Source organism: Myxine glutinosa, chromosome 1 (assembly GCF_964187855.1).
Source record: "Myxine glutinosa chromosome 1, kmMyxGlut1.1, whole genome shotgun sequence".
NCBI classification, from domain to species: Eukaryota; Metazoa; Chordata; class Myxini; order Myxiniformes; family Myxinidae; genus Myxine; species Myxine glutinosa.
In genome coordinates, this window is record NC_136261.1 from 391,465,251 (window position 1) to 391,492,838 (window position 27,588).

The window sequence follows — 27,588 nt, forward strand, 5'->3', positions numbered from 1 at the left end:
TCAGACCTTGGCTTGAGGCTTTTGTTTTTGTCTCAGCGGTTCTTCGATTGCGCTGCAATTACTTTCGGTCTCTGTTTTTCACAGTCTTTTCACCCCATACTTCCTTGTTTTAAAATCTCAAAAAAAAAAACCAAAAAAATATTTTCCTTCTCTGTTCTTATCCGTTTGTTCGTTCTTATTTGTTCGTTCGTTCTTCGACCACGTTGTTCGTGATCACGTTGTTAAAAAATGTTTCACCTGTCCCCTGAAGAACTTTATTTTGTCATATTCTATAACACCTTTTTCTTCTTCTTCTATAAAAGAATGCTTTCGACTTGCTCACCAAATCTATTCATTCATTCTCTAAACTCTCCAGAACTCCACCCATCCTTCAGCGTCCTCAAATGTATTTTTGACTCGAATGTCTCAAGAAACTCATTTTGCAAAAAATTTTCGTTTCCCATTAATCGTACACTTTTCAAAATCCAATCTCACCCCTTCCCTCCAAATCTTCCCCATCACCCATCTCTTTCAAATCTTCCCCCCTGCCCCTTCCCTCCTAAACTCCCCCCACACCCCTCCCCTCCGAGACTCTCCCTCACTCCTCCCCTCCTAGACTCCCCTCTCACCCCTCCTCCTCAAAGCGTCCTCCCCGCTTCTTCCCCCTTCCAACTTTCACCTTCTTCTCCCTCAACCTTCTGCCTCACTCTCCCCCCTCCTCAAATAACACCTCACTGCGCCTCACCCAATCACCATCAAACCTTTTGTCCGCCCCATTCTTCCCTTTCTCCAAGCTATTCTGTAATCTCTGACACACCTTCAACAGCTCTCCCTACCTCTTCCTCCTCTTCCACATCTTACTCAACCGCTCCCCCCCCTGTTCTGTATCCGATGCTCCCCCTTCCTCTTCCTTAACAGTATGGACCTCAAACATCCGGGGCCTTCGCTCAAACTTGACTGATCTCTCCATACAGGTTGCTTCTGACAAACCAGACGTGATCTGCTTAACAGAAACTTTCCTCCTTCATGATGTCTCTGATTCCTTGGTATCTTTCCCAGGTTACTCCCTCCTTCGGTATGATAGACCTGAGCCTCGTCCTGGAGGTGGGGTTGCTATCTTTATAAAAAAACTCTCTTCCTCACTCGCCCTGCACTGCCCTCTCTCCACCTCACCCCCAGGAATAGCTTTGGCTTCGGCTTCCCCTTCGCTCCCACCTTTTGTTCATATGTGTGTTGTACCGTCCACCAAACAGTGATGACTCCATCTACATCTCGCTGTCTGATAATATGGACCAACTTCTATCTACCCATCACAACTCTCTCTTCCTCATATGTGGTGATTTCAACTGTCACCATGCCAGTTGGCTGGGGGTGGGTACCTCTCTCACCAGCCATGGCTCTTCAGCAAAGGACTTCTGTGACTCACTGGGACTGACACAATCTGTCAATTTCCCAACCCGGATCTCAGTCAACAGAGCATCTTCTCTTCTGGACTTAGTTATGACTAACTTCCCTGAAAATGTCTGCTGCTCTTCTTCTGCTCCAATCGGCTCTTCTGATCATGTGCTTGTTAAAGTGGACATCTCTCTGACCATTCTCAGAGAGCCTCCTCAGCGTCGACGAGTCTGGCATTTCACTCAGGCCAACTGGCACGGTCTTCAAGCAGCCATCAATCATCTGGACTGGTCTCCCATCTCTACTGCCTCTGACATCAACTCATCCTGGGAATTCTTCCAAAGTAAATTGCTCTCTCTCATGCACAGATTTATCCCATCTCGTCTTCAGTTGTCATACCCTTCCTCCCGTCCATGGTACACGGAATCTTGTAGTGAGGCTATTGCCCAGAAACAACTTGCTTTCGTCTCCTGGAAAGCAAATCCAACGGAAGGAAATCTCATTTCCTTTCACAAAGCCCGAAACAAGCGAGTGTCCACCCTCAGGAGAGCCAGGAAACAATATCTCTCCGTTCTCAGGACCGAACTCTCTTATCTGTCTCCCTCTTCCAAATCCTGGTGGCGTCTGGTCAAATCTGTTTCTGGTGTTTGTTCCCCCTCCATCCCCTCCCTCACCTCAAATGGCCACACGGCTGACTCCGCACGTGAAAAAGCTGAATGCCTCAACTCTGTGTTTGCCTCTAAATCTTGTGTCCCAAACCCATCCCTCTCTGTACCCACCATACCCAGTCGTACCCAGCTGCTCCTGGACTCTGTGTCCTTTCCTCCTGACAAGGTGGAAAAGTTTCTGTCAACCCTCGATTCTGATTCTGCAACTGGACCTGACGGCATCAGCCCACGGGTCCTAAAATCATGTTCTTCCGCTCTTTCACTCCCTCTCTCTGTTCTCTTCACCCTCTCTTTTCCTCAAGGTCATCTTCCATCTGCTTGGAAATCTGCCAACATCACCGCTTTGCACAAAAAAGGTGCAAAAACAGATCCCAGCAACTACAGACCAATCAGCCTTCTCCCAATTATCAGCAAAGTCATGGAATCCATCATTGCTTCAGATATGAAATCTTTCCTCTTCTCCAATGGCTTGATCTCTGATCATCAATTTGGTTTCAGACCTGGACACTCCACTCTGGACATGCTGCTTCTGCTTTCTCAACAATGGATGGAGGTCCTCAATGCCAAACAGGAAATTAGAGCAGTCTCCCTTGACATATCACGTGCCTTCGATACGGTCTGGCACCCCGCTCTGCTCACCAAACTCTCCTCTTTTGGTATTCATGGAAATCTCCACGCATGGCTGGCGGACTTCCTCTCTAGTCGTAGTCAACGTGTGGCCCTGAATGGGTTTCGCTCATCTCTTCTTCCTGTTCAGGCTGGAGTTCCCCAAGGCAGTGTTCTGGGCCCTGTGCTTTTTCTGGTCTTCATCAATGATCTCTCTGACTCTCTTGAAAATCCTCTCTATCTCTTTGCTGACGACTCTACTCTCTGTCGCTCCATTCTTCATCGCTCAGATCGGCAGTCTGCAGCCTCCTCACTCTCTGCAGACCTTGAGAAAATCAGACTGGGCAAACAAGTGGAACATGTCTTTCAATCCTGACAAATCTCACACTCTTACGATGTCTCTCCGAAAAGACCGACTGGACAACCCTCCCATCCACTTTCTGAATAATCCTCTCCAAGAAGTTCTGTCACTCAAGCTTTTGGGTCTCACTATCTGCCATGATCTTTCCTGGGAAAACCACATTTCAAATCTGGCCTCCAAAGCCAGTCGCCGACTGGGCATCCTCCGTCGTGCGAAGTCCTTCCTTGGCACACCTGAGCTCCTCACCACATACAAGGCTTTCATCCGCAGCTCAATGGAATACTGCTCTCCCCTCTGGGCTGGTGCTCCTGCCTCACACCTAGCTCGCCTTCACGCTGTTGAAACCAAAGCATTCACAATCATTGGAATCTCCCGCGATGAAGCTAACTCCAAGGGCCTCTCACTCACTCACCGCAGGCAGGTTGGTGGTCTTTCCGTCTTCTACCGACTCCTCTCTGGCCTTGCCCCCCCCCAGCTCTCTCTGGGCTCTGTCCCCCAAATATTCCTACAGGTCGCACAAGATCTGCCTGCAACCCTCTTATGGTTAAACTGCCAAAATCAAGACTCTCTGCTCACCTTCACTCCTTCATTCCTCTTTTCTCCCGCCTCTGGAACAAACTCCCTCACTCTCTTCAATCCCACTCCACCCTCCAAGTGTTTAAAACAGCTGTTCACCACCATCTCTTATCTTCCCCCATCCAAAACCTTGATCTTTTCTACCCCCGCTAATTTCACCCCAATTCCACTTTTTTGAAATACCAACTTCTGTCCAGGAAGTCCTTGGTGTCCTTGTGGTTTATACTTCTCCCTCCCCCCCCCCCCCCTCCCATGCCTCCTCCCCCCGGGCCCTCTCCCTTCCACACATCTCCCTGCTCTCGGATGTTGTGTTTGTGTGCTTCCCCTTCTCTCCCCATCTTGTCTTCCGCTACCTCTTTTTGGGTATTTTGTTTGTCTGGTTGATTTGTTTGTGAAGTAAATGTTAGCTCTTTCACGAGCCTCGATTCAGTATACAAAAAAAAAGAAGAAAGTACACCTTGAGATGGCGTGCGTTTAAAACATGGGAATTCTTTCCAGATTCTTTGTAGTTAATTGGTCTAATCAACGCAGGAGGTCATGCTGATCATTTTGGTGTATCACATTGCACATCAGAAAGCTCCAGTAGAACTCCACAAAAAGCATGCTTCACTCACACACGCACACACACACACCTACACACATACATACATAAACACATACACACATACATACACACACACATATATAGTAGATACAAATTCAGTTCATCATTTTACTCTGTACACTAAAACATTGCCTTCAAAGCTGTACATTAGAATTCTTTCCAAGAACCAATGCCTGACAACAAAGTTTTTTTTTTTGTGTGAATTATCTTTGCAGGCAAACAGGAGAAGGCCATCGCATGGTTTTGCTGCACCTTGTGCTCTCACACCTTCAACACAAAGGATGCATTGATGAGACACAGAAAGAGGCACCAACCAGTTTCCAGTGATGAAGCCTGTTATGAGACCACATTGGTGAACCACACTCTGATTCATGCAAAAGAGAGGCCATATACCTGCAGCATGTGTGGTAAGGGATTTAGTTTCTCATCAAACTTGAAAAAGCATGGGCGAATTCACACGGGAGAGCGTCCTTACAAGTGCACGGTTTGCGGCAAGGGATTCACTCAGTTATCACACTGTAAGATTCACATGCGGATTCATACAGGGGAGCGCCCCTTTTCTTGCAACATTTGTGGGAAGCCGTTCTCAAATAGATCATGCTTGCAAAAGCATACACGCATTCATACAGGAGGGTGCAAATACATGTGTGAGGTTTGTGGGAAGAAGTTCTCCTCCTCTTCAATTTTGAAGAATCATGTTCTTAGTCACACAGAGGAGGAGCTGCGTACCTGTAGTAGAGGGGAGAAGACATATACCTGCATTGTGTGTGATAAGGGTTTCAGATACTCATCAAAATGGAAGAGACACATGAGAATTCACACGGCAGCACGCCCATACAAATGTCCTGTATGTGGGAAAGGATTCAGTCGACCATCGTGGTGTCAGATTCACCTGCGCATTCACACGGGAGAGCGTCCATATGCATGTGCCGTATGTGGGAGAGGATTCGCTCGGTCGTCATCATGTCAGAATCACCAGCGCGTTCACACGGGAGAGCGCCCGTACACTTGCAAAGTTTGTCCAAAGACATACACGTCTTCATCATCTTTAAAAATTCACGCACGTATCCACACAGGGGAGCGTCCGTACACTTGCACAGTTTGCGCAATGACTTTCAAAGCTTCATCAGCTTTGAAAAAGCATGCAAGTTTCCATACATGGGAGAAAAATAATGAAAGAGTACACTTGGGAGAGATGCCTTACAAGTGTTTTGTGTGCAGCAAGCTATTTGCTCGTTCAGCAAGTTTGTCGAACCATAAAAAAATACACACAGGAGAGAAGCCTTACAAGTGTTCTATATGCAGCAAGGCATTTACTCGTTCATCAAGTTTGCATCAACATCAAAATATACACACCAGAGCGAACAGTATTCCAAGGACATTTAAATGTAATTTGGCCTAGATGTATGTGCCAAGTGCACATAGAGAGTGGGTAAACCAACATCTCGAGGAAATGCCCCCCGTAAATGATTCAGGAAAGATACGACAACAACTTACAAACATGGCAAAGTTCAAAAAATATCCCAGGTGGGATACCAAACTTTTGGTTAAAGTAACTAAGCTCTCCACTCTCACTTCTCTCAAGCATTTAACAAGATCATCAAAGGGGAACAACAACACTCTTCTCACAAGGCAACACTCTTCTCATCCCAAAATCGAATGAAACCCATCTACCCCACAAGTATAGACCAATAACATGCTTAACAACAGCATACAAACTTTTAACAGGATTAATTACTGATGAAATTTACGAATACCTCACTCAACAAGGAGCTTTAGAGACAGAAGGGAAAGGATGTAAGAGAGGATGTTATGGAATGATAGACCATTTGTTATGAAACAAGACCATACTCAAAAATTGCAAGCTTCGACAAACCAACTTATCCACAGCCTGGATCGATTACAAAAAAGCCGTTGATAGTGTCCCACATTCATGGATTATAAAATGCATGCAAGTATACAAAGTTAACCCCCAAATGGTCACACTGATGGATAAAGCAATGACGTTCTGGAATACAACGCTGATACTTCCTCACTTGGAAGGAAAAATTGAAATCCCAGGGGTAAAGATACGATGTGGTACATTACAAGGTGACAGCCTTTCGCCCCTCCTGTTTTGTCTGGCTCTGGACCCACTGAGTAACCTCATCAATGATCAAGGACAGTGTTACAATCTAGTGTCCAAAATAAAAATGACCAAAGAACCTAGAGAGGTGGAACATCTACTGTAGATAGATGATCTAAAAACTCTTTGCACCGAATGACAACAAATTGGCAGATCAATTGAAACTAGTAAAGCGCTACTCGGAGGACATTCAAATGGAATTTGAACTTGACAAATGCGTCAAATGCACATTTCTATCTGGTAAACCAAAAAGAACACAATATCTCAATGGATGAAAGTACAACAATACAGGAACTAGAAAACAAAGCATCCTACAAATACCTCGGAATAGAAGAAGGTCCCCAATACCACACAAGAAATGCGTAAAATAATCCGTTTAATTTAAAAAAAAAAGGTTCTTGTTTAGTGTTAAAAAAGACATTAATTGAAAGAAATGGGGAAAAATGTATGATTTTGATTCGTGGAGATTTGGAATCAACGTGGTGGATAAAACATCTTTGTAGGGAGAGGAATACGTGGTTATGTTTACTTCCTGATAGTAGTCAGGTTCACTATGTTAACAAATATAATTTCGTTCAAAATTTTTGGAGATTAGCAAAACTATACATTTGTGGAATACTCAGAGCATGAGGAATCCAAAAATTAATGTTTACATTTGCGTAGACACCTTTGCGAAAATGACCCTCAGGACAGTGATGAAGAGTCAGGTTCACTATGTTAACAAATATAATTTCGTTCAAAATTTTGGGAGATTAGCAAACCTGTACATTTTTGGAATCATCAGAGCATGGAGAATCCAAAAATCAATGTTGGCATTTGCACAGACACCTGCATGGCCGCCATTTTGGATTTTGAAAATGGCCGCCATAAAATACATAATTTGCGCTATCTCGGCTTCTAGTCAACCTAGAAACTTAATTAAATATGCTAATCCTATGTTTTCTGGGTCAAGGAATCCAATAAAGGCCTCAAAATAGTGCTCAGGATTATAGAAAAGCAACAAACAAAGGTAATTGAAAACCATTGTCTTTATATTTGTGATATAACTGTATTACATAATACATGATATTGCAAGTCCTTTGAAGTTATAGGTTGTTATAGGAAGTTATAGGTAGTATCAGATTGAACTATAAGTCCTATACACAGGATCTACTAGGTCTACACCGTTCAGGAATATGCTTTTACAGATCTTCATCACTGTCCTGAGTGTCATTTTCGCAAAGGTGTCTACGCAAATGTAAACATAAATTTTTGGATTCCTCATGCTCTGAATATTCCAAAAATGTATAGTTTTGCTAATCTCCAAAAAAATTGAACGAAAAAACATCGTGAACCTGACTATAGTGGTTTCATTGAAATCTGATCTCAAGTTAACAAAGAAGGATTCCTGGAAGATCCTGCTCTCCATGCAGGGATAACCAACTTTTGTTGTTGGTATTTGCGGATTTGGCATTTGCGGTTTTGACAGGCATGCCTATGTACCCATAAAAAATTTTTTAAATTTTGGGGGGGCGGCGGGGGGGGGATCACAGACATTCCCGGGAGTTACCCAAATCCACCGTAGTTGGATTTATTGAAATCCGTTACTCCGCTCAACTTATAACACGACAAACAGACAAACAGGCACGGACGGCTCCTTTTATAATATAGATACTGTATATTCTGTATTTGTGAAAGGTGTGAAGAGAATGACAGAGATCTGTAATCTGGCGGTGAAAGAAGGCCGCATTCCAGTGGATTGGGAACTGAGTACCCTCGTCCTTCTATACAAGGGGAAAGGTGACCCTCTGGACTGTGGCTCGTATCGAGCGATAAAGTTATTGGAGCATGAAATGAAGGTATTGGAAAGGGTGTTGGAGAGGAGGATAAGGAAGAAAGTGAAGATTGACGAAATGCAGTTTGGATTTATGCCAGGAAGAGGAACGACAGACGCGCTCTTTATTGTGAGGCAGTTGCAGGAGAAGTACATGGAGAAGAGGAAGAAGTTGTTTCTTGGGTTTGTTGATCTGGAGAAAGCATTCGATACGATAGGGTTCCACGCGAAGTATTGACATGGGCATTGAGGAAGTTAGGAGTGGAGGAATGGTTGATCAGAGTAGTGATGGCAATGTACAAAAGAGCGCGCACAGCTGCAGGGCCGTCTTAAGAGCATTGTAGGCCCTGGGCAAAGCAATCCACTGGGGCCCCTTCCCCACCCACCCACGGGAATAAAAATGTAAACGGTCAATAAAATTAAACCTATAGATTTATTGGTACTTTCAACAAAATCAATGTTTAAACATAAAAAAACATGCTGTAAAGCGAGGATTAATCAACACAAACTTTTGAACAATATACTGGTAACATACGCCTTGAAAGAAAAAACATTTCGACATATAAATGATAATAATTGGTACACCGTACAGACGGAGATTGTACAGTATGAATTATTTATTATTATGCAAACGTTTGCAAAATTTCTTTGCAGATAATTGATTTATGATTGGCTTGAAGTCAATGGTCTTCAGGATGTCATTTTCCATGCACATGAGTAAAAGCCATGAGTGAAAGCACTGCTGCCGCATTGTGCTGCGAAGCTGATTCTTTGTAAGCTTCAATCTTGAAAATGAACGTTCGCCTGTACAGTTGGTCACCATCATGCACATGAACACTCTGAATGCAATTTCAACATTGGGAAACACAGATTTCAAGTTGTCCGAAATTATTTTTCTCTACAACGCAGGGAGAGTCTCACAATTTTCATCAAGAACCATATAGTGCTTGAGTTGCTGGCATTCATTTAGAAGGTCACCATAATCAAGGTCTTTGTGATACACATTAGCCAAGTGTTCACACTTTTTGTTTAACTCATCAGAACCAATCGTTTTCAATTGACTGAAGAAGGAAAACAGATTTCCAATCCATGAATAAGCATCTGCACGTTTTGTCAGGTCAGACTTCAGAGAGTCCTGAACAGGAAGGAATGTTTCCACCCTGAACTTTTCACTTTTGTTTCGAAGTATCTCTTCTTCTGATCCGTCATATGTAGTAAGACGTACACTTCGCTTTCGCACCCGTTTCTTCACATCGCTGTAATCCGAATCTGGACACCTACTCCTGGCCTTCAGTTCATATTCACTAAATTTGTCTCTAATTTCCTGAAGATTCGTTTTCAGAGACTCAAGAAGATTCATGGCAACAAGTAAGCCCACATCTTTTGACTGCAGGACCTTACTTGTTTTGCTCACTCTTTCGAGAATGTCATTCCAAAGAATTGTCAGAAAAATCGTTTCCAGGTTCCCTATTTTCTCGCTCAATCCTTCTGCCTCTCGCCTTGTGTTCACTTCCTGGTCAATGTCAGCTGATACGGAATCCAGTGCATGTTTAATTTTCTCGAAACCTCTATGCAGAGCATGGACAGCATCAAAATGTGGCGACCATCCCGTGTCAGGCAGACACTTGACCACAATATGATCTTTTCCTAAAGATGATGCCAAAACATTCCATCGATGTGTAGAAGCCAAGAAAAAGGAATACAGACGCTGAAGAAAGTCAAATCATTTTACAATCTGTAGACAACACTCTGCCGCTTTTACTCCCACTAAGTTCAGGCTGTGTCCAGCACAGGGGACATAGATGGCGAACTCATTCAGTTGACGGATCCGTGCCTGCAATCCAGTATAGCGTCCAGACATATTTGAGGCATTGTCATACGACTGACCACGGCAGTTTGATGGCGGAATTTTTTTCCCATTCAGGAAATCCACAACAGCGTCTGCTAGATTCTTTGCTCCATGAGAAAAGATGGGGATAAACTTTATGAAACGCTCCACAGGCTCACATCCTCGAATGTACCGGACGGTAAACGTCAGTTGATCAATGTGTGAGATGTCTGGAGTGGAATCCACACTTATTGAATAATACTTTGACTCTTTTATTTCTTCAAGAATAGCACAAAGAACATGTTGACCCATTAATTCAATAAATTCCTCACAAATGTTTGCCGATAGATACGATGGGTTCTCCTTTCCAGCATTTCCATGCAGTTTGAGATGCTCTTCCAGAAAAGGGTCAAATTCACTCAACAGCTCTAGAATACCTAAAAAGTTTCCATTTTTTGCCGACCCAATAGTTTGATTCCACGAAATGCCAAACCTCTGGAGGCAAGAAAGTGAATGACAGAAACCACACATGTCAACACTTTATGCCAGTACTCCTGCTCTGAGCGCTGATGTGTGATTAATAAAGAATCTACACATCCAGTTTCTTTATGCCGAATCAAATATGCCATCATGCACTTGCGATGTTCTTTTCCATTTTCATGTTCTACAATAAGATTGCTGTGTTTCCAGTCATTGAATCCTGATGTAGCAAAGGGTGAATATTGGTTGTTAATGCATTATAATTAACACCAAATTTAAACTGAACATACCTTATTACATAAGAATGGAAGATGCTCACAATTCACAAAAGTGACGAGACAAATAGTTGGCGCTGTGAAATGCTGATGGCACTTGCTGGATAAATTTGAGAGAAGTGCGTGACGCCATTCAACAAATGGCAATCTGGACGCGCAGTGAAACTTGTTTCGTATTTTACACAGTGAATAAATGAGTGGAAATCTTAATGAAATAAGGTTAATGTATATTATACCATTTGCATATAAAATGAAATGTAATCTGCTGCAGTCTTTTTCGTAACTTAATCCCAGGCCTTTCCAGCGAGAGGTCGAGCAATTATCGACTCTGCCAAAAGATCTCATGAACAATATGGCAGCATGGTGCCCCAAGAATCGTGGGGCCCCTGGGCAACTTGGGGCCCTGGGCAACTGCCCAGTGTGCCCATGCCTTAAGACGGCCCTGCACAGCTGTAAGGACGAAGGACGGGAACAGTGGTGAGTTTGAGGTGAAGGTGGGAGTGCATCAGGTGTCGGTACTAAGTCCACTACTATTTGTAGCTGTGATGGAGGTGCTGGCTCGGAACGTAAAGGAAGGTTTACCGTGGGAGTTGTATGCATATGATCTGGTGTTGATTGCAGAAAGTATGGATGGACTGAAGGAAAAGATGAACAAGTGGAAGGAATGTATACACAAATGTATACACAAAAGGTCTGAAGGTGAATATCAGAAAAACGAAGGTGATGGCAAGTGGTAAACCATGTGGTGAGGTGGAAAGAACTGGGAAGTGGCCGTGTGCTGTGTGCAGAAAGGGTGTTGGAATGAATTCCATTCAATGTACAATGTGCGCTGAGTGGGTTCATCAAAAATGTAGTGGTTTGAGAGGGTCATTAACCAGTGTGGCAGCTACATTCAAGTGTAAGGTGTACACAGAGGGAGCTGCAGATGGAGGAACTGTTGAGTTGGATCTTGGAGACGGCGTGAAGCTGGAAGGTGTGAAAACATTGTTACCTAGGAGACATGCTGAATGGAGAAGGTGGATCAGACTCGGCAACGGTTGCGAGAGTGAGATGTGCATGGAAGAAGTTTTGGGAACTCAGTGGCGTGCTGACGAGGAGGGGAGTGTCGTTGAAGCTGAAGGGAAAGGTGTATGCTGCATGTGTGAGAAGTGTTATGATTTATGGGAGCGAGACATGGGTAATGAACGTAGAGCAGCAACGAAGGCTGGAAAGGGTGCAAATGTGAATGGTTCGGTGGACGTGTGGAGTATCGTTGAGAGAGAGGAAGACAAAAGATGGTTGCGAAAGATGATGGGAATAGAGCCTGTGATGGATTCTGTGAAGAGAAACAGTTTGAGATCGTTTGGTCATGTGTTGAGGAAGGATGAAAGTGACTGGTTGAGAAGATTGATGGAAATGAATGCAGAAGGAAGTAGAGGACGGGGAAGACCGAGAAAGACTTGGCCAAAGATGGTCGAAGAAGAAATGCGGGCAAGGGGGTTAACAAGGGGAGATGCAGAAAATAGGGCAAAATGGAGAAGATTGTCATGGGGACCGCAAGGCTAACCCCCGCTCTTGCAGGGAAAATGGCCTTAAAATGCCTGTTGTTGTTGTTGTATATTCTGTATTTTATTGGAATACAGCACTGTAAATAAATGTAAAATAAGCTACAAAAAAAATCACCCTTTAGTAAAATTAAAAAAATCTACTGGTGAAGAATGGAGAGGGTGAGTGTGGCGAGTCAATTAGACCCTAAGCCCTAAGGGGTATTACCCTTCCGCAGCTGACTGGGGGCCCTCCAACGTTTCCACTTCCTCCTCCTCCTTCCCTGGTTGCTCTGATGTGAATGCTTCTGCTGGCTGTTGAGAGGACAGTTTTCCTCCCTCCCGAAAAAAGCATGACCGACGACGTAATAGCCACTTAAGGGTAAATAGTCACGATGTTCTTTGACGCCTCGGTATCTAATTATTATAAACGTTATAACGAAACAACGTTAACCGGGATGACCGGTTAACGTTAAGCGAGGACACCCTGTACTTCAGAGTTGAACATGTCCATCAAATCTGTGACAAACAAATACGTGAAACAATTGCTATTGACTACCTTCATAGAATCCTGAAACAAGGCTAATCATGTAAACATACCTCTTGAATAATAAATCCAGGGTTGACCCAATAAACAAAAACAAAGCTATAAACCAACTCACAATGCCAGTGTTCCAAAACAATAAACAGGCCACAATCAGTAATCAACATGTTTGATACCAAAACAAGCAAATTCCTCACTATTCACAAAATGTACTGCAAAACCCAGTGCGAACTTAGAATTAACTTCCGAGAAGGTTGTGGGCTTATGGAGTTCAAGCATGTGCACACAAGGACGACTGTTAGATTGGCCAAGTTCGTAAAAGGCTCAACAGGCAACAAAATCTGATTTCCACCTAAACATGAACAAAAGCTAGAAAAGGTATCTCTAACTTACATTGAAAATAATTTTCAAGAACAGGTGCAATTGCATCCTGCAGGAATATTTGGGGGACAGAGCACAGACAGAGCAGGGGGACCTAGGCCGGAGAGGAGTCGGTAGAAGACAGAAAGACCACCTACCTGCCTGTGGTGAGAGAGAGAGAAAGGCCCTCGGAGATAGCTTCATCGCGGGAGATTCCAATGATTCTAAAAGCTTTGGTTTCAACTGCGTGAAGCAGAGCTAGGTGTGAGGCAGGAGCACCGGCCCAAAGGGGAGAGCAGTACTCCATCAAACTTAAAAGGGTTAAAATGTGCATCCACTGCGATGGTTGAGGAGAGATGGGGAGGGCAGCGCTGTTTGTATGTGTGCTTTGCCATTTGATAAAAGCTCTCCTGAGTGAGTTCAGATGCAGTGATTGTACCAGTGCAAACAGACAGGATGATTATCCCGGTGATTACCAGGGACGACGTTTTCCCACCATTCACTTAAAAGGCGAGAGACAATGGTGTCTTTTTGCACTTGTTTTTTGTACTCTGTCAAAGCGTCTTTGGGCTTCTTGAAAAGCGCTATATAAAATAAATGTATTATTATTATTATTATTATTGCGTATATCTTGATTTTTTCACATACATTTTGTCCTGGAGCAAATCTGAATATTGAACTGAAGGGGATACAAGGTTTGTTTGAACTGAATAATCCCCACCTAATTATTTTTGCATCAAATTGAAAACTGATGTTTTTATTAAAGTGTATTTTTTTTTTTCAATGGTTCTGTTAATTTTTTTATTTATTTTTTATTTGTTTACGATTTTGATGTTCCAGCATTGTTTTAATAAATCCAGAGTTTATCTTTTGGGCTTTTTCCCTAATTTTCTGGACTTTGTCATTCCCTCTTACCCTTTATAGCTCGCCTCAATGGGGTTTTCAACCCTATTGCCAAATTGAGAATTCACAATTTTGATATGCATTACCACAGTCCTGTTATTTTGACTTATACACAGCATTTGAGAATGCCTTCCTGTTCTTTTGACTTGCATCATGATGACATCATTACACACAACCCGTGTCTCTTTATACTCGTCATTTTAACATTTGATGGCGCATTGTATTGTCCCACCAGGTCATATGGTGTAAGAGGCAAAGATATTTGTTGGTGTGACAGGAAGACATTCCCCAATGTGCGGTGTGGTGGTGGAGATATATGTATATATATATGTATATATGTATGTATGTATATATGTATGTATGTATATATATATATATATATATATATATATGTATATATATATATATGTATATATATATATATGTATATATATGTATATATATGTATATATATGTATATATATATATATATATATATATATATATATATATATATATATATATATATATATATATATATATATATATATATATATATATATATATATATATATATATATATGGATCTGGCCTGGTAGGAAAAGGTTGAGTGAGGTAGCCTTGTTACATAAATATACATCTTTGTTCAGCACATGTGTGTAATCGCCCATCAATACCGAGCCGACCAACCATTTCATGCAATATTGAGGGAAAGACCTCTGTTTTACTATAATATGAACAAAGATATCCAAAATTGCTTTGTTTATTATTGGCTCACCAGGAACGAAGTTCAGAGGAGCTTATGCTTCTTGCAACTTCTTCTCCGAAACCGCTGATGGGATTGCGACCAAACTTGACACAAATTAGATTTGTTATGAAACACCTTTAGAGGCCGTTTTTCCCCGCAGAGCAGGGGTTGGCCTTTTTTGGGCACCGTGGTCCCCTTTTTGAAGCGATGTTTTATGGCCGGATGCCCTTCCTGCCACCAACCCTGTTAGTTGCCTTTTGCGACACACAGGGAATTACCAGTGAACTGGTACTCAATTTGCCGACCTCGGAAGGATGACAGGCTGAGTCAACCCCCCTGGTGTTAATTCAGTGATCAACCGGGATTCAAACCCAGGATCCTAGGATCCCAAGCCTAGGACCCCAACCGCTAAGCCAACACCAGGCTTGTTGTGACTTGTTATGTTGTGACGAAATTTTGTTCTCGGCATTAAAAAGAGCGGGGTCTAAAGAGGTATACCGGGGGTCAAAGTGAATCAAGGTTTGACCCCCCAAAATAGGAATTTGTTTTTTTCTCTGAAACTACACGCACTATTTTGATGAAACTTGACCACAACCTTCACCACCCGTGCTGTACCAAAGTTTGTTCACGGCATAAAAAAAGGGCCTTGAAGGTGTTGGGGGGCGGGGGGGGGGGGGTTGTCCCCCAAAATAGGTGTTTGCTCTTTTCTCTGAAACTACATACACAATTTAAATGAAACTTCACCACAACCTTAATCACCTGTGATGTACCAATGTTTGTTCAAAGCATTGGAAAAATTGGGGCGTGAGGAGGTATACAGGGTTGGGGGAGTGAGGGGGGAGGTTGCTCCCCCAAATATGTATTTTTTTTTGTTGTTGTTTGTTTAAAGTCTTATGATTATATTAGTATGATTGTACATGCTGCCCTGTCTTCTCACAACCATTGAAATTGGTTTAAAATACCCATAGTCGGTGTAGTATACTGCTTATTCTACCAGGTGAGCGCCAGGGGTATTGCCCCTATGTTTTAAAAATATTGACTGAAAACGTCAAATTTCTAGTTCATCTTCACAATGGGATCTCAGTTTTAGATGTAGAAATCTTACAAGTCAGTATATGATTGACTTATTTAAATATTCCTTCGAAGCATTATGTATTCCTTACCAATTATGAATGAACCAGGGACTAAAGAAGATAGGATGATTTTTAAACATTATGTCATAATTATTGTTGTGTAGAGTAAAGGCCATAATTCCCATTGAGCAATGTGCACCCTAAATGTAAAATGGTAGCTGGCATTATTTCATCATTATGCATCATTGCACTTATTGGGCTGGCCCAGGTGGCTTTGAGGTATGCACACTTGCCTCAGAGCCATCAAGCCTGGATTTGAATCTCGGTCTTGCAGGCAGGGCGAGGCAGCAATGTGTGTGCCATCCCTCAGATGGACCTTAAACTGGATGTGCTATTAGTTGGTGGACATTAAGGATCACATTGTGTTTTTCTCGTACGAGCTCTTGCTGGCATCCTGAACAAATCCCAGCTTAGCCCAGAGGGGATACTGCATCAGCGGCACAGCCACGCTCCGAGTAATGATGCCGCCAGCTTTTACCGGTGGCATATGAAATGAATGGTACTTCTTTTAGTTTAGCATGGAGGTGTGGCTTTGTTTTGCAGATCTTTAAGGAAGTGTACCTAGTTAATTGGTCGACTTCATATGCAATAACTGTGACAACGCTGAGTGTATAGACCTGTTACGTTTTCATCGTAGGCAAGTTGGTGGCCTCTCTTCTACTGCCTCCTTTTTGGTATTGCACCCTCTGCCCTCTCTTGGGTCTGTCCCTCCCAGGTTTCTGCAGGAAGTATACTGTATTTGAATCACCTTCTTGTTGAACCCCCAAAATCCAGGTCAGCTGCTCAACTCTACTCATATATTTATTTATTTTAAGTTTTTTTAAAATGGATGTTGCCCCAGGCAAGCCACTCTAGGTAAGGGGCTAAAATAAAAGAAGAAGAAAAAGATGTTCGTCTTTCCTTTCGCCTGTGGAACCAACCTTACCTGTCTGTTCAGTCCCATTCTTCCCTCCAAGCCTCCAAGACAGCGGTTCACCTCCAAGAGGATGGCGCGTCTTTAAAGACCACGACAGCCAGTCACCCCAGAACTTCACGCGGGATCCCACGCCCAATGTCGTGTTACCACACAAAGACCGAAAACGAGCGAGTACCATGCCGACATTCACGCAACAGATCTGAAGTAGCTGGCCTAGCAGGACCAATTGTTGCACAACTACTTCTAGTGATCTAAAAGCCCAATTAAATCTGACCAATCACACCACAGCTGCCTTAAACCGCCATCAAAATAGACAGAAAATTCAGGACATGAATGCGTTTTATACTTTTATTCAGACAGGCAGGTATTTACAATGCAGGTTCACAGGCAAGTACATACATGGCAGGTATGCATTCCTTTTATCTCCAAAATGATGCTTGTGCGCTCGGATCCTTATTCAGTCACATATGGACTTTACATTAACCTGATGCCAATCATGTATCTGGTGGGAAAGGAGAGGTGGAAAAGGGGCAAAATGGGATTCAAGATAAGAAAAAAAAAAGAATATGCAGTCATGGGTCATACCCCTGCACACCTTGCGCTAGCTTGGTTGAGCTAGCGCTGCCCAATGGTTCTGGCAAATGGTCGTACGCCTGTATTGACCTGAAATTTTAAGAATTCACGTATTTGGTCACTGAATTGGTTCATCAATCAAGTGCTAGGAGCCAATTGTTTTTTTTGGTTTTGTGGTCCAAAGACGAAAGTCACTTAAAATCGTCAATCTTTTTGTATATATATATTTTTCGGTTTTTGTCATGTTTAGCTAACGGAAGAAGTCCGAATACTAAGTGGACGTGGATGGGCTTTGCATTTCCAGATGCCCTTTTTGTTTAAACTTTAAATGGCAGTACAGTACTGCAATACCTGTAGCTAAAAAGTGCAGTTATTGTGACCTGCTCCAATAAAAATGGTACCATTTGAAAGCTAATCATCAATTTACTTGGTTGCAAAACTGGTAATCCATTTACCTGGAATTTGGAAGAATTAAAAAAAAAAAAGTTGAATCTCGGTCTTGCACGCAGGGCGAGGCATCAGTGTGTGCCCTCAGTGCATCCCTCAGATGGACATTAAACTGGATGTGCTATTAGTTGGTGGACATTAAGGATCGCATTGTGTCTTTCGTACGAGCTCTTGCTGGCATCCTGAACAAATCCCAGCTTAGCCCAGAGGGGATACCTAGATTGAAGAAGAAGAGGACGCATAAATTGTGAGTAATGCAGTGGCACGTTCCCGGAGGGAACAACTATTTACTAGTACTGTAAATATAAATGAGTTCCCTTATCTTCTTTTGCAGGTTCCACTTGTAAGTTTATTGAACGATCCCTGAGCCGGCCGGCCGTCTCCAATCAGGACTTCATTATCCTGGCCCGCCATCAATGATGGACCAGCCCGAGTGCGAAAACAGTAGTGCTCACAGCTTTCCCTTCTCATCCTCTCTCTGCATTTCTTCTTCATTGTCATTTTTATTCTTACCGAAAATTGTGTCATCGACAATTGCACAGGGTGAGGAAGTCTGCGACAACATGATGTTGTGAAAGATACGTCACCGACAATGTTGTTGCGTTCCGTTGGTGAACATCGGCTCGTCTGTGCTGGCCGGGCTTAAAAAGCAGTGGAATGAGGAATCGGGGGTGTTGATTCAAAGCGCTCCAATGGAAAGGAAGTGCTTAGCTCCGCTTAACAATACGGTCGGACCCCGGTAATCACGGTTCTGCTATTCGCGGGTACCATGTATTCACTGTTGATAAAATGCGACCTGTTTCTCTATTCGCGGATTTGGATTTGCGTGACTCGGGTACCAATCCCCCATTTTTCCATTGAAGCAATGCCCCGCCATTCGCTGGTTCTGCAATTCGCGGCATTTCCCGGGAATGTGTCCCCCGCGAACAGCGGGGTCCGACTGTATATGGCGGCCTGCAATTTAAACTGTGCTGTTGTGGTACTTGAACAAATGTTGTCTGGGCCGTCATTTTCAGTTTTACTCGATCCTCTTGAAACGACACCATCCCCAAACTAATGGATTTGGTTAGCAGCGGCCATCGAGTACTACTAATCTTCTCTTTATAAGAGGTGAGTGAGGTCCAATGGCACCAAGCTTCTGCCATGCCTTGACCATCATACTCTCTCCCCTCCCCTCTGTCCTCAGCCAACTCTCTCCAACCACCCCCACCTTACTCATATCCATCCCCTCACAATCCCCCATCTCAACCTCAGCCTACCTCTTTCCCCCCCAAACTTGCTCCCTTTCACCAATCTGCTCTCTTTCCCTATCTGCACCAAATATCCAGCCCATCTCAGCCGGCATTTCACCAATCTCCTCCCTCAGTCCATCAGTAGTACTATATGAAGAGTAAAATAAATAAAGGGGGAGTCAGAAAAGGGAGCCCCCCCCACCCCAGCACGAAGCTTGAGTATGAAGGGTTGTTGTTTTATCTTCTTTATTCGTAGATTTTAAAGAATCAGGATGAAAAATTGAAGTAACAAACAAAGTATGAACTGTACGTTTCAATATCGTCCTCTGTGACGGTAGAATTGAAGAAATAGGTACCGTAAAATGGGGGTGAATAGGGACACAAACTGAAAAAAGTTCGGAAACTCTTTTTCGCTGAAAATTGATAACCATACTGATTTGTTGATATTTGGGTTGAAAGTGTTCTCTTGTTTTAAAAAAAAGCAACTTATAGTCCCTATTAACCCCATATATGGGTTAAATAGGATTTTTATGGCTGTCCCTATTCACCCCGTTTTACGGGTGAATAGGGACAGTCACTAATACAAAAAAATAATAATCAAGAAATCGGGACAGTTTGGAGAAACTTTTTATCCCATTTTTTTTTTCATTGGCACCGCGGTTTATATTATGGGTGCATATTATGTGCATCCATCTGAGCTATCAATTTAGCAATAAGTTGGAAACTCAGGATTGTTTCTTGATTATTATTTTTTTGTATTAGTGACTGTCCCTATTCACCCGTAAAACGGGGTGAATAGGGACAGCCATAAAAATCCTATTTAACCCATATATGGGGTTAATAGGGACTATAAGTTGCTTTTTTTTAAAACAAGAGAACACTTTCAACCCAAATATCAACAAATCAGTATGGTTATCAATTTTCAGTAAAAAAAAGTTTCCGAACTTTTTTGAGTTTGTGTCCCTATTCACCTTGATGTCCCTATTCCCCCCATTTCCCGGCACCAATCGTTTTCAATCCGATTACGGCGGCCATTTTGCGAACATAAGTGGGAGCGTTCCGTTAGCAAGCGGCTTGCTTACGCTCGCTAAGCACATCCCTTGACCGCTTGCTCCGCTTGACAAGCGATAACTCGCTAACAGAACTCGCTCCCCTTCATTTAATCGCCTCCTGTACAGTTTTAATACCACGAATGTTATTCTAGCCACTTCTGAATTTCCCCTCTTCAGTCCCACGAAGGATGTCCGTGAGTAATGGGGGTCAGGTAACCAAACGATCCGGCGGTGACGCTGCTTCCGCCATTCCTACTTCGCTCTTTGCTTTGTAGTTTGTCTTGTCCTCCACGTGGATATATCCTCCGTCGGTTTTTAGACTTGAAGGAGAATGGACGAGACGAGAGCTCGGTGCAGCCTCAGTCTCGTCCCGACCTGGCTGGAGGTCCAGGGTCTCCCGGAGGAGTCTCTCCGAGCCACCATTACGGGTCTGGGGATCGAGATCTTCGGAGCTCTCTGTGCTCGAGCCGAGCCCGCTCCGGTGAGGGTTCAACTCTGTGCTTTGTCCGCACGAATGTTCACCGTTACCATGTACGCGGAACTCTGCCGGTACATGGAGTCGGTCCGTGCGAGGCGAAGATCGGGACGGACCGTCGTGTCCAGACGTGGAAAAGATGTCGAGGAGACGGGAGGACCTGCTGGAGCCCTGCAGATCAAGGTCGAACAAGAGGAGTATTCGGGTCTTGAACATGGAAGGGATCCCGAGGATGGTGAGTCGGGGAAGTAAAACATATTAATTACCTTCTTGTTCCACACCTTGCACAACTATGACAACACGCAGTCGCAAGTCACGTGCGCGGGAAACCAAGGACGTACTCGTACCTGCACACCTTTTCAGGGGGAGGAAAAGGGAGCCAATTGTTTAAGGAGCACAATGGAGTGTGTGTGTGTGTGTGTGTGTGTGTGTGTGTGTGTGTGTGTGTGTGTGTGTGTGTGTGTGTGTGTGTGTGTGTGTATATATGTGTGTGTGTGTGTATATATGTGTGTGTGTGTGTGTGTATATATGTGTGTGTGTGTGTGTATATATGTGTGTGTGTGTGTATATATGTGTGTGTGTATATATGTGTGTGTGTGTGTGTATATATATGTGTGTGTGTATATATATATATATATATATATATGTGTGTGTGTGTGTGTGTGTGGTGTGTGTGTGTGTGTGTTTTGAACCTTGTAGAATCGAAAACTGGTTGGCCGATCTCCAAATTTTGCATACGTGCTCGACATACCCAGGGTCAAGAGTGAGTTCGGTTAGCAAGCAGCTTGCTATCACTTTCCAAGCCAGACGTTCCATATCGACCTCATTGCAAGCCACTTGGCAAATAGAGCAAGTGATAGTCCAAAGCAAATAGACCTTTGCTAATCTCCTGGGAAGCCCCTGGTCCTAAATGGAAAAATCTCAGACTGAGCCGATCCTGCGCACCATCGAGTTTCTGAGCAATTCGTTGGTAAATAAGGGACGGGTAGGGATCTGAAGTTCGGGGGTTAACCCCCCTCCCCTCTCCTCCGGAAAAATCGAACCCCAAGTAATTGTGTGGGTTACTATCTTTTATTTATGTGTCAAATTTCAGAACAACCAGCCAGGTGGGTGATAAGGGAGGAGTAGCAAAAAGTTAACGGACGACCCAATGGACGGTCAGACATTCGGACATCACAACCCATTTTGTAATTTCATCTCTTCGAGAATCGAGATGACATGACCTGAATATGGCTCCGTATTCAGATTCAAAGCAATATTACAACCAATGAAATGTTCAGAGGTATGTATACTCGTAATATTATATAAATACCTTTATTGTTACTCCACTTTTCATCCTGATTCTTTAAGATGTACAAACATGCAAAGCCCTTTCCTCTCAAAAATGTGCAGCGGTAGGTCCAAAGATACGCTTGTCTGTAACCGCTGCTGACACAATAAATTTTGTTTGTTGAGGATCGAGTAAAACTGAAAACAATGGCCCGGACAGCCTTTTCTTGAGTACCACAATAGCATTGTTTCCATGGAGACCACCATGATGTTAAGCGGTATCGAGCGCTCCGTTCCGTTTGAGTGCGTGCTTGAGCGCTTTGAATTAAGCAAGTGATAGCAAGCTGCTTGCCAACGGAACATACCCCAGGCCATGGGCATGAACCCCCCATCTCCCCCTTCTCTCCACCCCCACCCCCCAAGCCCTCCCTATCCCCCCTCCCCCACCCACTATTTCAAAGTAGAGAAACAACTTGTCCCGTGTACGTGGTTTAGTTAACATGGGGGTCGGCAACCTGCAGCTCTATCTGGACTTATGTGTTGCTCCCGACCCTGATCGATCGTACCCCTTATTTCGTTATCAATTATTGGAAAAAAAAAAATATATGTGAGCATTGTCAAAGGATAAAATAATACTGGAGACCTCTGACAATGATAAATAGGAAGATAGAAGTAATCCTAACCACATACAAGGCTTTCATCCGCAGCTCAATGGAATACTGCTCTCCCCTCTGGGCTGGTGCTCCTGCCTCACACCTAGCTCGGCTTCACGCTGTTGAAACCAAAGCTATCAGAATCATTGGACTCTCCCGCGATGAAGCTAACTCCAAGGGCCTTTCACTCATTCACCTCAGGCAGGTTGGTGGTCTTTCTGTCTTCTACCGACTCCTCTCCGGCCTTGCTCCACCTGCTGTGTCTCCACAATATTTCTGCAGGACGCACAAGATCTGCCAGCAACCTCCTACTGGTGAAACTTCCAAAATCAAAACTCTCTGCTCACCTTCATTCTTTCATTCCTCTTTTTCCCCACCTCTGCAACAGGTAAGCAATAATTAAATAATTTACCAACTTGTATCTAAATAACAAACGAGATATTGTTTCGATAACCAACTCCTTCATTCAATAGAGGGTGTCGCCTTGTTTTGGCTTAATGGTTACGCTGGCTGGCTTAAGATCTTTAGGTCCTGAGTTTGAGCCTCTGTTGTGCCATTAAATGACACCGGGTGGGTTGACTCAGCGGTACAGAGCCGCGCTCCCAGCAATGATGCAACCATCAGCCACAGGAGGCATACGAAGTAATAATAGAGGGTGTGCGTGTGATGTCAGAACTTTTCTGAACCGCCATCTTGGAGTACAAGCAAACAGTGAAACGACGCATGGAGCACATCGTTGTGTTCACATTTGTTAAACCTGGAGTTAAAATGGTGAGATGTTTGTGCTGTATTTTGTTGCAGTAATTGTGCCGATAGGGACGATTGGTTGTCGTATCATAGACTGTATACAAGCAACAATATAAAGATTTAGATATGGAGGCTTGACCTTGAGTTATGAGGGGCATTCAAAAGGTATTCAGAATGATACTCGCAGTAGTCCAAGAAACGGTAAATTTGTCATTTGCTTCTTTACTCAATATGTAATGAGAGCAATCGGAGAGTACAGACCCTCGCCGAGACATGTCTGTGTGGTTATTTTCCTTTGGGACCTCGGAGTCTTGTGTCTTTTGGGTTATTGGGGTCTTTTGGGTCCTCGAGGTCTTTTGGGTCCTCGGGTCTTATGGGTCTTTTGGGTACTTGGTTTTTTTTGGATCTTTTGTGTCCTCGGGATCTTTTGAGTCCTTGGGTTCTTTTGGATCTTTTGGTTCCTCAGGGTTCTTTGGTTAGTCAGTCTTTCGGGTCCTTGTCTTTTGGGTCCCTGGGGTTTTTTGGGGTCTTCAAGGGTCTTCCGGGTGTCTTTTTGGTCTTTTGAGTCCTCGGGGTCTTTAATGGTCTTCTGGGTCTTCAGAATCTTTTGGGTCCTCTGGGTCGTCGGGATCTTTTTGCTACTCTGGGTCTTTTGGGTCCTCTGGGTCTTTTGTGTACTTGGGTCATCGGGGTCTTCATGGGTTTTAGGGTTGTAAAGGATCTTAGGGGACTAAGGAGATTAATAAGTCTTAAAGGGTTTTGGGGTTCTTCAGGGTCTTATGTAATTCATACACATACATTCTGTGTGGACAAACAAACAAACAAACCCAAATGCAATAACCTCTCCTCCGGAAAGGATAATTAGTCTCGCCCCGAAGGGGATGTGGGACTATTGCAATGCCTGTTTGTGTGTACCCGTGTATATATTTTCGCATTAAAATTGATTCTCTGAAAACCGCTTGTCTGATAAATGCAAAATTTAAACATAGGAGGGACTCCCCAAGGAAAATATTTTATTTCTAACTCTTCCATCATAGGTCACATGGTGTGGCAGGCACATTGGATTAAAGGAACAAATTTGCACGACATTTTCTCCAAGACCATTCAATTAAAAAAATTTAAACTTGGCATATGTCATCAACTCCCCATGGGTTATATAGGGTGATAACGATGATGTCATCGCTGAAGTGGTATTCCAGCCATAATTAGTTGAATTGAAATCTTTTTCCAAAAAATCAAACATCATATATCTGATCTGTGACCGGATGGGAGTGAAGAATTAAATTTCTGATGTTCATAACCCATGCCAAGAAACTATGTGACATAATAGGGTGCATGGACGATATGGGTATATGGGCCACAATAGTAGCATGTTCCATTAACGATGGTATATTTGTTCTGAATGAACGAATGAATGCTCAAGGCGAGATCCCTTCTAGGTGTTTGTGTGTGTGTGTGTGTGTGTGTGTGTGTGTGTGTGTGTGTGTGTGTGTGTGTTGCCAGGCTGTGCTGTGTCCCTGCTGTGTTCAATCGATGCCCCACCCCAGTATTGCCGCAGTGGTGGGTATTGTTAGGGTGGTGGTTGATGGGGGATTGTTGAGGGGGTGTGGTTTGGTGATTGGTATTGTGGGGTTAATGGTGGTGGTGTAGAGGGGAGTGGTGCTGAGGGAGATGAGGGGGGACCCTGGAAGTCTTAGCTTCCTCTCCTCGGTAAAGTCCTCTCGGAGGAGTAGATGACACATGCATACATTCATCATTATAAATAGATGGTGGTTCACTTGACTTGCAGAAATGTGTTGATCATTGGTAATTGTTTTCAGGTGCTCTTGTGGTATCTGCCTGCCAACAGCAGTGTTAGCCAACATATCTAGCGAGGTGAGATCGGTCGTTGGCTAGTCAACATAGGTGTTTGATTCACTGCTCAAATCGCCCATGCACACAGGCTGGTAGCTGGGTGGAGATGGTCTCACAGTTTCGAATGACGGCTGTTTCTTCCACTTAATCATGGGGATGGTATTCTATCTCAACTGTTGTGGATAACCCCAAGATCTAGGCCATCTCTGGTGTTTCATAGCGGTGCTCTGTAAAATGTTCTGAGCACAAAAGTGACCATTTTGTTGGCTCGATGAATTTTGCCGCCTTGTCGAGGAATGAAGATCAAGTTAGAGGGGGAAGGAGATCAGACAAGGAAATAGGTTTGAGTATCTGGGTGGGACAATGACTGTGGATGGTAAGTCAGAGGCAAAGGTACGGAGGAGGGTTCAGGTGGGTGTGAATGCAGGGAGGGTGCAATGGCAGACAGAAAGATTTCAAGGAGATTGGAAGGAAAGGTTCTGATGTCGTGCGTAACGATGGCCTACCTTTACGGTCAGAGACAACAACAGACGCTGCAGGTTTGCGAGAACAGCTGCACCAGGAAGATTGCAGGGGTGAAGAGGGTGGATTTAAGGAGAACGGATGAACTGAGGGAGGAGATTGGTGTGTATATGAGCTTGACGGGGACATTAGTGAAATGTCGGCTGAGATGGGCTGGACGTTTGGTGTGGATGGGGGAAGAGAGAACGACAAAGAGAGCAGATAGGTTGAGGGAACAAGGTAGGAGGAAAAGTGGTAGACCACAGTTGAGATGTGAGGATTGTGTGAAGAGGGATATCAGTAAGGTGGGGTTGGTTGGAGAGTGGAGAGAGTTGGTCGAGGACAGAGGGGAGTGGAGGAGTATCGTGGTCGGTCAAGGCAGAGCACGAGCTTGGTGCCATCGGACCTCATCCCTTATAAAGGGAAAAGGAGGAGAACAACAAAGCCCTCAACCATCCTCTGGATGAAAGAGGAGGCCATGCAAAGTTTGATTGCACTGGTTCCTGCAGGAATGCATAAACAAACAAACACACAAACTTTCTTCTTTATAAAGTAGATTTGTAAATGAATTACATTTTTTGAATTGTTATGATTGGCATTGTGATGAGCAATTAAGAAAAAAAAAATCACACCACAAAAGTAAATGGTAGCCTGCAACTTAAAACACTGCACTGATGTAGCACAGCACATGCGGCCTTGTGTTGAGAATAATCGCACACAAAGTTCACAAATCATTTAAGGATCATTTGCGGCATACAATTTCAGCTCATCATTTCACTTAGTGCATGAAACATTGCCCTCAGTCGTACAATAAGATTATTTCCGATCTCCTGAGAACCGACCTTTTTATGAATCATCTTTGCAGGCAAAAAATCCAGTCACAAAATGTACAAATGCTCGATTCTTATTGTAGTACATGTCACAAGAGCATATCGGTGAACTCCACTCAGATTCGCACAAAAAAGACAATATTGTTGCAGTGTGTGCGGTATGGTATTCAATTACTTGTGGAACTTGAAGATTCACATCCGGATTCACAAAGGGGAGCATGATGAGGAAGGCTCATTGGAATGGCTAGGAAGAGGTCAAATTAATTGCGATGGAGAACAAGTCATCATAAATGCCCAAGACCAGGGACACTGCACTAATCAACCACCTTTAGAGGCCATTTTTCCCCGCAGAGCAGGGGTTGGCCTTTTTCGGGCACCTTCGTCCCCTTTTTGAAGCAATGTTTTTATGGCCGGATACTCTTCCTGCCACCAACCCTGTTAGTCGCCTCTTGCGACACACAGGGAATTACCAGTGAACCTGTTACTCAATTTGCCGATCTCGGAAGGATGACAGGTTGACTCAACCCCCCTGGTGTTAATTCAGCGATCAACCGGAATTCGAACCCAGGATCCTAGGATCCCAGCCGGCACCCTAACTGCTAAGCCAACACCAGGCTTGTACACTACACTAATGGCTTTAAGAAAATGTGGGGATTGAGCTCATCGGACAAATTCAGGTTTTGTGGAGTAGAAACAGAAAGTACCAGTCACCTCCTTTCGGGATGTAAAAAACTCATGTCAGAACAGTTGTACACAGAAAGACATGACGGCGTCTACAGAGTAATCCACATGCACATCTATAAATATTTAATCATTCCGGTCACAGAACAATCATGGAAACGCAAACCAAATCCGATACTTGAAAATGGAACACATTGTGCTCACACATGACAAGATGATCCCATCAAGTGTAGACATTGCAGCTGAAGCATTGTGTCTGGACATAGTGCTTAACCCAATGACTATGGTCTAAATTCTTCAGAAACCAAGAAAATGCTGAAATACCATGAGCTGAAAAATGACGTCAAGAGGACTTGGGAATTGAAGAAAGCTGGTATTGTGCCAGTGATAGTCGGAGCAACATGGACGATCAGGAAAACCCTTACCGAGTATGTAAAAAATCATTCTGGAGAATATTG

At 43.6% G+C, this 27,588-nt stretch overlaps 1 protein-coding gene and 1 long non-coding RNA gene across 4 annotated transcripts in view; one reads left to right on the plus strand and one right to left on the minus strand.

The window, feature by feature from the left end:
• The window catches only part of LOC137416573 (uncharacterized), a 471,916-nt gene that overhangs the window by 54,684 nt on the left and 389,644 nt on the right, over window positions 1–27,588 (minus strand). The gene's annotated exons all lie outside the window — the stretch shown is intronic.
• LOC137416494 (uncharacterized) overlaps window positions 1–27,588 on the plus strand; it is a 78,942-nt gene that overhangs the window by 4,124 nt on the left and 47,230 nt on the right. The window contains exons 1-2 of one of the 3 annotated variants that reach the window (XM_078770288.1): window positions 20,191–20,332; window positions 20,440–20,830. In XM_078770288.1, the coding sequence (XP_078626414.1) occupies window positions 20,452–20,830 (379 nt within the window). In that variant the 5' untranslated portion in view covers window positions 20,191–20,332; window positions 20,440–20,451. Of the gene's footprint in view, window positions 1–4,404; window positions 4,597–20,144; window positions 20,831–27,588 lie in introns of those variants that run through there. The other 2 variants (XM_068102105.2, XM_068102113.2) reach the window with 2 other exon arrangements.